The sequence below is a fragment of the Sus scrofa genome, chromosome 9 (assembly GCF_054392235.1).
Source record: "Sus scrofa isolate SSC_HxYL_T2T_F1_AM1 chromosome 9, Sscrofa_HxYL_maternal_Yorkshire_Landrace_v2.0, whole genome shotgun sequence".
Classification (NCBI taxonomy): Eukaryota; Metazoa; Chordata; class Mammalia; order Artiodactyla; family Suidae; genus Sus; species Sus scrofa.
Window position 1 is genome coordinate 51,539,467 of NC_139391.1, and position 10,045 is coordinate 51,549,511.

Below are 10,045 nucleotides of genomic sequence, written 5' to 3' on the forward strand. Positions count from 1 at the left end.
GATACTCTCAACCAGTATTTGGGGACTCAACACAAAGTGACTGCTGAGTCACCTCTGAACTTAAAATACAAAATTGTGACACCTGATTCTGCTCAGTCATTTTGCTTTTAAGAATTCTGGTGATTGAAGCACAGTGTTGTTTTTTTTATATGACTAAATATACCTGTTCTTCTCCTCTAGTCTCAGGTTCCTATCATCAAATATTTGTCAAAAATAATACCTGAAGAAATTCTCTAAAGAAATATTTTATGAAAAAATAGACAAAATACAGAAAATGAAATGACATAACATGGAAAGAGAACTATGCCCTCTTTATAGTATCATTAATTTAAGCACAATGATATGCAGCATAATTCAAATTAATGCAACAGGATGGTACATTAACTTTTTTCTTCCCATGGACTGGTGGAAATTCTTAATTGGCTTAGAGAAGCCTCTCTTCCCTGGACTGGTCTCGTTAACTTAATACGAGTTATCCTACCTCTGCTGGTTTCCTCTATGTGAGGCACTCTGTCCTACGAGGGCTGATCCATATATTTAGGCCTTTCTTCTCAGTCTTTGTTTATGGCTTAGTTTCATATTCAGTGTAAATAGAGCTTGAATCAAAATTTTGTAAACTTAATTTCTTGTGAAATTTAGCATAAATATATAAAAGTATATAAATATACACTTCAAAAATTTTCTATAAAATGAACGACATATGACCAAACTGCAGATCTATAAATAGAATACTGTCAGCACCCCAGAGCCTTCTGCATGCTCTATTTGTCCATATCCATCCTGTCTCTATTGCACATTCTAGCATTGTTTATATCTTCATCATCTACATTGGGCCTCATTGTCATCAGCTTTCAGCTTTCAGAAGGTCAAAGAAAATGTGGAAATGGCACATCTTGACCATGGAATGGCATTGATTATGTATAAAGCACAGTCACACACTGTATCTCACTGCAAGAAAGGCAGAGAAATGTGTGTTTTGGAAGAAGGGGTGAACTCTGTCACAAGGAGTTAATCATATTGGTGTCTATCAAATATCATAGATGTGAAGGCTAAATAACATGTTTAATGTAAGAATTGAATGCTAAGGTGAACCTGGGTAAGCACTTATATTAATGAATACTAGAGACTATCTTTATGTGTTTCCATTTATTTCATAGGCCTGTATCAAATAAGAATATATCCACACATGGTAAATTAGGCAATAAAGATATTACATATTAAAGACAAAAAACAGTTTCTAGACATTATTCTTATTTGAGTAGTTCATTCTTATTTGTATTCAGAGGCATTTTTATTCATTGAAACACTCGTCTGAGTTACACTGATTTCTTTTTTTTTTTTTTTTTTTTTTTTTTTTTTTACTTTTCTAGGGCTGCACCCACGCGGCATATGGAGGTTCCCAGGCTAGGGGTCTAATGGGAGCTGGAGCCACCAGCCTACACCAGAGCCACAGCAATGCAGGATCCCAGCCACGTCTTCGACCTGCACCACAGCTCACGGCAACGCCGGATCCTTAACCCACTGAGCGAGGCCAGGGATCGAACCCGCAACTTCATTGTTCCTAGTCAGATTCATTAACCACTGAGCCATGACGGGAACTCCTACACTGATTTTTTTAAGGTATGGTAAATTTTGCATGATAATTTCAAAAGATTTAGAATCAAAATGCCCAAGACCCAGTCTCAGCTCTACCATTTATTAATTGTGATTTTAAATAAGTCATGAACATCTCTAAGTACCAGTTTCATCAACTGGAACATGGGAAATAGGGCTCCCCTTCTCTGTCTACTTGAAAGTTCTCCCTGAGAAACACATACAGTGATAGGTGTGACAGCACAGAGAAAACTGCAACACTATTTCTAAAAGCAACTGGAACAGACTGTACCTCTATTAATATTGGAAATGCATAGTTCAAATGATGTCACAGAGCCTTTAAACAGCCCAGGTGATCCCTTCGGCCTCCCACTCACTAAGGGACAAGGAAATCTCAGCCTGGATATGTAAAACTTCCCTACACTGAGAGTTATTTTAACATTCAAAGTTTCATATTTGTACAACAAACCCCAGCATATAATACACTCACTTAATCTAACGTTAAACTGAATACACAATGAAATGTCCAAAGTTCAAGAGAACACCAACTGTGCCAGACTAAGGGAAAAATACCATGTCTATCCCCAACATGGATATTTGCTGACATAGTCAAATTTCAGAACTAAATGTAACCATGTAAGACTTAGTTTAGTATCTATTCACATGCAGGATGTAAATCTACTATGTTATATTATAAAAATCTAACATAACATGTTATTATATCATCTTGTTTATGTCTGTGACATACAGAACATTGCTCCATCTTGCTATGCACGTAGGTATAAAATATGTGTTGTGTCCTATTCTGTTTTGTTTTGTTTTTACATAAACAAATGAGTGGTTGAATCAATAGTTATTGTTTCTTCCCAAATTCAGTAAATAGTTCTTGTTCAGCCCTTCCTCTCAGGAGCTGCAACCTGGAACCATGTACCTAAATGAAGTTCCAAAGATTAAAAGTGGGTTGTGAGCTGTGTAGATGTTAGGCAGAGATCTCATAAAATACAAGATTTGAAAACACTGTGTGTGTGTGTGTGTGTGTGTGTGTGTGTGAGAGCTGAGAAGGGGAGCTGAGAAGATACAAGGAGCCAAGGAAGGAAGCTTGCCTGAATGGTGCAATTCCGAGGGCAGGCTCCTAATCAGAAAAAGGGGCCTGCCTGAATGGTGTACTTTGAGGGCAAGCTCCTAATCAGAAAAAGGGGCCTGTTTGAATGGTGCAATTCTGAAGGCAGGTTCCTAAACAAGGGGATGCCTGCCTGCAGGTGCAATTCCGAGGACAGGCCCCAGAAGACAATGAGGCTTGCCCGCTGACCTTGGTGAAGAACTGAATTTTCCAGGAAATAATTTCCATTTTGCATTGCTGAGTGGGGATTGTTCCACGGTGACTTAGTCTTTTCTGTTATTCAATTTGTTATTCAGTTTTCCTGTCTTTCCTGATTATTTGCTTATTATTCTTATTTCCCATTCTTATTTTCCTGTGGTGATTTGTGATTTAACAAAATTACAATAATAATATAATAAGAATTTCATTCTAAAGGACCTTCCCCTATTTAAATCCAATTTAATTAAAACATAGTGTTTATCTACTAACTAGTTATACAGTAAACTTTAGAGTTAGGATTTTAATGAGGTTTATAGAAGTTACACACATATTATTCTTGATCAAAAGAAACCCAGCTGTGAGTTTTGTCCTTGATTTTAGAAGCTTTTAGTGATAGCTGGCTAAGTTGATTTGTATTTTCTCATATTGTCTCTCTGCCCAAGGACACTATAAAGATAGACACTAGTCTGAAGACAAAAATTGTTATGTTTGTGGCCTCTTCAGCTTGTAAAAATTGGCTGGCCATGAGATGGTTTGTGCTGAGTCTCCTCTTTCCCACAGGATATGCTGTGCCTGTTTGTCCTTGAATTGTACTCATTAAATTTAGTTAAACTGAAAATTTTAGAACTTGATGTATTGCTACTGTACCATGTGATGAAAAAACAAAGCCTAATAGTTAACCAATGTACTTTTAACACTATGATGTAATCTGTAGTAAAAAAACTGTCTATATAATCAACCACTTATGCCAATACAGTTTGAGCGATGTAATCTGTAGTAAAAAAACTGTCTATATAATCAACCACTTATGCCAATAAAGTTTGAGCAGTCTAGCGTCCTGAAAGAAGGGACAAAGAGGCTGTCTCCGTGTGCATACTGCCGACACTCGTCCCTCTCCTTCGGGAAAAAGTGTACACTCCCTGGCCACAGGAGCTGGCCTCTGGCATGTATGTATGTAGGGAGGTTGTATGATGAGTGGAGGATGGCTTTTATCAAGTTGTAAATTCTCTTTTCAGTTTAACTCTCATTTTCTGTACAGCTCAGAAAATCCAAGCTTTCACACTGAATTGTAAAAATCCCCTTCCTATTACATAAACACAGGAGAAACTCAAGGCTTGCCTGTTTAACTCTCAGCTATACACATTAAGCAGAATTATATGCTCTCATAACTTCTTTAGTGCGTAGTACAAAAAAGAAAACACTATAAAGGATAACTCTACATTATACATTAAAACACCCTAACTTGAGTCCCCTCCTTTCAGTGAGGTCCAAATAGACACAAAGAGCTTGAGTGGCTAACTAAAACTTATAACTAAGTTGCTTTTTAAAAACTGAGTCAAATGTAATGTTTACAGATATTTAAACTTTTTAATTTTTTTCAAAGTAATCTTAAAGATTCAAACTTAATTTTAAAGAAAGTTTACTGTTTCTAAAAGTAAAACAAATTGAATTTGTTTCTTTTGAGGCTTCTCAAAAGACACATAGAGTCTCTGCAACGTCTACATAAGTTCCTAAGTAGTGTAATTATTAGTTATTTACTTAAATATACTTCATAAGGAGAACAATTTTGTAAAAGAGGACAGTAAGTAAATTAAAAAAAAAAAAAAGAAACTCCAAACTTGGTCAACTATTTTATATAAATAGATCTTGATAAGTGACAATCATGCATGTTGGTATTGAGATCAGGAGATGTGGTATGAGTGGTCATTTAAAACAAAAATCAGAGAATTAGCAAGTATTAATAGTAAAATGCTGAATTAATAGTAAAACCATAGTAAATGCTGAACATTCAAAAAGGCAGGAGTTCCCATCGTGGCACAGTGGTTAATGAATCAGACTAGGAACCATGAGATTGCAGATTCGGTCCCTGGCCTTGCTCAGTGGGTTAAGGATCCAGTGTTGCCATGAGCTGTGATGTAGGTTGCCGACGCGGCTTGGATCCTGCGTTGCTGAGGCTCTGGTGTAGGCCAGCAGCTACAGCTCCAATTTGACCCCTAGCCTGGGAACCTCCATATGCCGCAGGAGCGGCCCAAGAAATGGCAAAAAGACATAATAAATAAATAAATAAATAAATAAATAAATAAATAAATATTTAAAAAGGCAGACAAGCAAACATACCAATGTTGCTAAATTCACAATATCCAAATCTTGAGTGAAGAATAAAAAAAAGTAAAATAAACAATACTATTAAATGTATCTTACAAAATGTTGAAATTGTCAATTTACTCAGGCTTAGGCACTTTAGAGTAACTATTTTATATATCTTAAATGAAAAATAATCCCAAAACAGACATACAGAGCAATGGAATAGATAATCCAGGAATAAACGCAGACACCTACAGGCAATTAATCTTCAACAAAGGAGGCAAGAAAACAAAATAGGAAAAAGTCAGTTTTTTTCAGCAAGTGGTGCTGGGAAAACTGGACAGCCACAGGTAAATCAATGAAACTGGAACACACCCACACAACAAGCTCAAAATGGTTTAAAGACTTAAACATAAGACAAGACATCATCAGACTCTTAGAAGAGAAAGTAGGCAAAACATTCTGACATCAACCTTACAAATGTTTTCTCAGGTCAATCTCCCAAGCAACAGAAATAAAAGCAAAAATAAACCAATGAGACCTACTCAAACTGACAAGTTTTTGCACAGCAAAGGAAACCATTAAAAAAAAAAGAAGAACCTATGGAATGGGAGAACATAGTTTCAAATGATTCAATTGACAAGGGCTTAATCTCTACAACATATACACAACTTATACAACTCAACAGCAAAAAACAAACAAAAAAACAAAAAAACAACAAAAACAAAAACAAAAACCCAAGAACCCAATTGAAAAGTGGGCAAAAAGCCCGAATAGACATTTCTCCAGGGAAGATATACAAATGGCCAGCAAACACATGAAAAAATGAAGAAGTGCATATCAAAACTACAATGAGGTATCAACTCACAGCAGTCAGAATGGCCATCATTAATAAGTCCACAAATAACAAATGCTAGAGAAGGCGTGGAGAAAAGGGAACCCTCCTGCACTGTTGGTAGGAATGTAAGGTGGTACAACCACTGTGGAGAACAGTATGGAGGTACCTTAGAAATCTATACATAGAACTACCATATGACCTAGCAGTCCCACTCTTGGGCATATATCCGGACAAAACTCGACTTAAAAAAGACACATGCACCTGCATGTGCATTGCAGCACTATTCGCAATAGCCAAGACATGGAAACAACCTAATTGTCCAATGACAGATGAGTGGATTAGAAGATGTGGTGTATATACCCGATGGACTACTGCTCAGCCATAAAAAAGAAAAAATAATGCCTTTTGCAGCAACATGGATGCAACTAGAGACTCTCATACTGAGTGAAGTAAGTCAGAAAGAGAAAGACAAATACCATATGATATCACTTATATCTGGAATCTAATATATGGCACAAATGAACCTTTCCACAGAAAAGAAACTCATGGACTTGGAGAAAAGACTTGTGATTGCCAAGGGGGAGGGGGAGGGAGTGGGTTGGACTGGGAATCCGGGGGTTAATAGATGCAAACTATTACATCTGGAATGGATAAGCAATGAGATCCTGCTGTATAGCACTGGGAACTATATCTAGTCTCTTGTGATGGAGCATGATGGAGGATAATGTGAGAAAAAGAATGTATAAAAGTATGTGTGACTTGCTCCCTTAACTGTATAATGGAAAACTGACAGATCATTGTAAACTGACTATAATGGAAAAAAATTATTTTTTAAAAAAGAAAAATAATCCAACTTCCTATTCCAGAAAAAAAATCCCAATTTGATTTACTCATCAAATATTTCTTTCAAATAATCACTTTTCTAACTGAAGTTTGAGGATTTTGTACCTTAAAATCCATAAGGAAGTATCACATGGAAGCCAACAAAAGTAGGAATGATTCAATGTGCCTAGGTTACACCATAAGGATGGAGGTTGGTGTGTTTAACTTTTTAAAGTTAATTTTATCCTATCCAGAGAAATTCTGCAATTTCCATATCTCTAGAGCCTTTCAGAAAGGAGAACTGTAAAAAAAAATGGGCTTTTATATCTCTTTCTTTAAAGATTCCTTCGTCCTAATTTGAGTCTTAATTACTCTTCACTATTTTTTTCTCCTGAAAAAATAAAAACAGGTCCTTTCTCTGATTGGCTCCCTAAATGAAGCCACAGATTTTCCACCTTCATTCCCCCAAATACTACTGATGTATTGCCATTGTACATCCTAAGTTTATAAAAGCTTTATGAACAGTACATTTACAGTACTAGATGGAACAGGACAAAAATACAGGTTAAAATGCAGTTCCTAAGCCTCATGACAATTCCCCATTGCGACCTCTTATTCACTGTCCATGTGTCTTGTGGAATCTTGGCCTCATGTCATGATTCTGGGCTCCTTTAGCTCCCATGCCCTCTTCTCTGAATTACAAACACTTGCAAACATTCAAAATTTACTTTTTTAAATTTTGTAGAAGAAATAACATTTCTATTTTAGCCAGTTTTCTCTTTAGTATACTAGGGAACATACTAGCCCCAAAGGCTTACTATACTAGCCCCAAAGGCCTCATCTTTCCAACAACAACAACACCCAACACACTCTTTTCCTAAGCAAAAACAACAACAACAACAACCAAAAAGTAATACAGACTTAGAAATTCATGCATTTCCCTGGAACAAAGCACAGCCAACTTTCAAATTATGTCCTCCAGTGACATGTCTACTGCAACAAAAATATTAAGATAAAAGTAGAAGCAAAATATATTAAGATTAGTAGTCTTGAAATCATAAAGCTGAATTATTCTAGATTTTTCATTTAAAAACACATATGACTGTAAATAAAGCAATAACTACTCTGAAATTTAATCTCTCATACAGGAAATAAATACATTTTGACAATATGTTATGTATAGGACTGGGTGTGCAAAGGCAAGAAAACTCTGTGCCCAAGGAAGTATAACCCATAGCATTATAGAGGCAAAGTGGAGTATGCTTAACAGTCATTATGGAACTTTCCATCTCAGGTATGAGAGACATATTCTTGCTCAATGAGCACTGGAAAGATGAGAAGAGAAAACTTTATCTGATTCATGTTTCCAATGACAAGTGGCAGATAAGACATACACAATGATACTTGCTACCCTAATTTCCCCTGATTCGATCTTCTATTTCCAGGGAGAAAATAAAGAGCAAAATGATAAAGAAAAAAACTGAGACATACTTATTTTTAATAGTGTTAATAAAGGGGAAAAGATGAAGACAGGAAATTGTGCAAATGGTGAGGAGAGAAAAAACTTACTCCAAAAAAAGTGGAATTCAATTGAGAGAAGATTCAAATTTCCTTCAACATGGTGAGGAAGAAATAATATAAGAAGATTGTCAATGAAATTATTATGATTAAACACAGGACCTTACTGTCCAGTGACTAGCTACACAGAGAGATACTGTTTCTAATCAAAACTGAATCCTCCTCAGAGTTTTTCTCAGAGCAATTTTAACATCTTTATTTCTCAAGCTGTAGATTAAGGGGTTCATCATGGCAGCCACAATGGTGTAAAAGAGAGAAGAGATTTTTCTGTCATCCAGAGACCCAGCAGAAGATGGCTTCAGATACATGAATGTACATGATCCAAAGAAGAGAGACACTGCAATTACATGGGAACTGCACGTACTGAAGGCTTTGGACCTGCCTTCCCTGGAACTGATGTGGAGGATGCTGGACAGGATGAGACCATAAGAGATAAAGATGGTGAGACTAGGAACAATGACATTGATGCCTGCCACAATGAAAATTACCATCTCATTGATGTAGGTACTTATGCAGGAGAGCTGGAGCAGGGGGAGTATGTCACAGAAATAATGGTTGATTATGTTTGCATCACAGAAGGTCAGTCTCAGCATGCATCCAGTGTGAGCCACAGCACCAGAAAATGCCATCAAGTAGGAACCAAGCATGAGGCCAGAACACACTTTAGGGGACATGGCAATGTTATACAATAGGGGGTTACAGATGGCCACATAGCGATCATAGGCCATTGATGTTAACACATAGCATTCAGAAATACAAAAGAAACAGAAAAAATAAAGCTGAGTCATGCACCCCATGTAAGAGATAATATTCCCCCTTGATAAGAAACCTGCCAGCATTTTGGGTATAAATACTGAAGAATAGCAGAGATCTATGGAGGACAAGTTAAAGAGGAAAAAATACATGGGATTGTGGAGGTGTGAATTTTTCATGATTAGAATTATCAATCCCAAATTTCCCAACACAGTGACCACATACATCATTAGAAAGAGAAAGAACAGTGGGAGTTGGAGATCTGGTTGGTCTGTTAATCCCAACAGAATGAATTCAGTCATGAAAGAGTCATTTCCAGAAGCCATTCTTTTCTAAGGGAATCTGTGGACACAGAAGAAAAAGGATACATTAGAGATCAACTCAGCTCTTCTCATGGAATCTCATCTTCAAGAGAAGTATGCACATGGAATACCTGAGACTAGCTCAACCTGGACCTATAGCATCTACCTTTACCATTATCATGATACAGTGACATGGACTGTCCCTTTTTTAGAGCCTCTTATAACTAAATACAGTAAAACATTACAAACCTAGCCTACAGAGGTAAGGCTATTGCTTCCATATGCAAACATATCTGCTGGAAAAACCAAGAATATGGATGGCTAATTAGGAAAAAATTCTACTCTTAACATTTATTCATTCACCTGAATTCTTCCCTCACCAGTAAAACTGGAGGCAGAGACTCTAGCAAGCTGGTCCTAAACTCTAATGCAGATTAGACTTGGTGTGCTAGGAACCAAGAATACTATCTAATCCAAGATGGGGGCACCAGGATTATGAAAGGTTAACTCCCTCTGTCACAGAGCAAAAGCCACATGTGTAAAAGAGAGAGTTTCATGTATGCAAAGGATACATGCTGACTAATATATTGTTTGACCCCCTCCTAATATCTCTGAACAATCTCTGATCCCTCCTCAAGTAGCTTCTTCCATCAGCTTCATGAGTCTCTGAACTGTACAAAATAGGAAAGAATCGGTGTTTATGAAGTCGCTGGACTTTCATCTCAACACAAGGAATACAGTAAACTGAATTCAGAA

General features: G+C 36.7%; 1 protein-coding gene across 1 annotated transcript; it reads right to left on the reverse strand.

Annotated features, from left to right (window-relative positions):
* Positions 1-8,380: 8,380 nt before the first annotated feature.
* Positions 8,381-9,328, reverse strand: LOC102157846 (olfactory receptor 8B3-like). The gene has a single exon (XM_005653717.2). It carries the CDS (start codon positions 9,311-9,313, stop codon positions 8,381-8,383), a length of 933 nt encoding a protein of 310 aa, XP_005653774.2. The 5' UTR covers positions 9,314-9,328.
* Between the last annotated feature and the right edge of the window lie 717 nt (positions 9,329-10,045).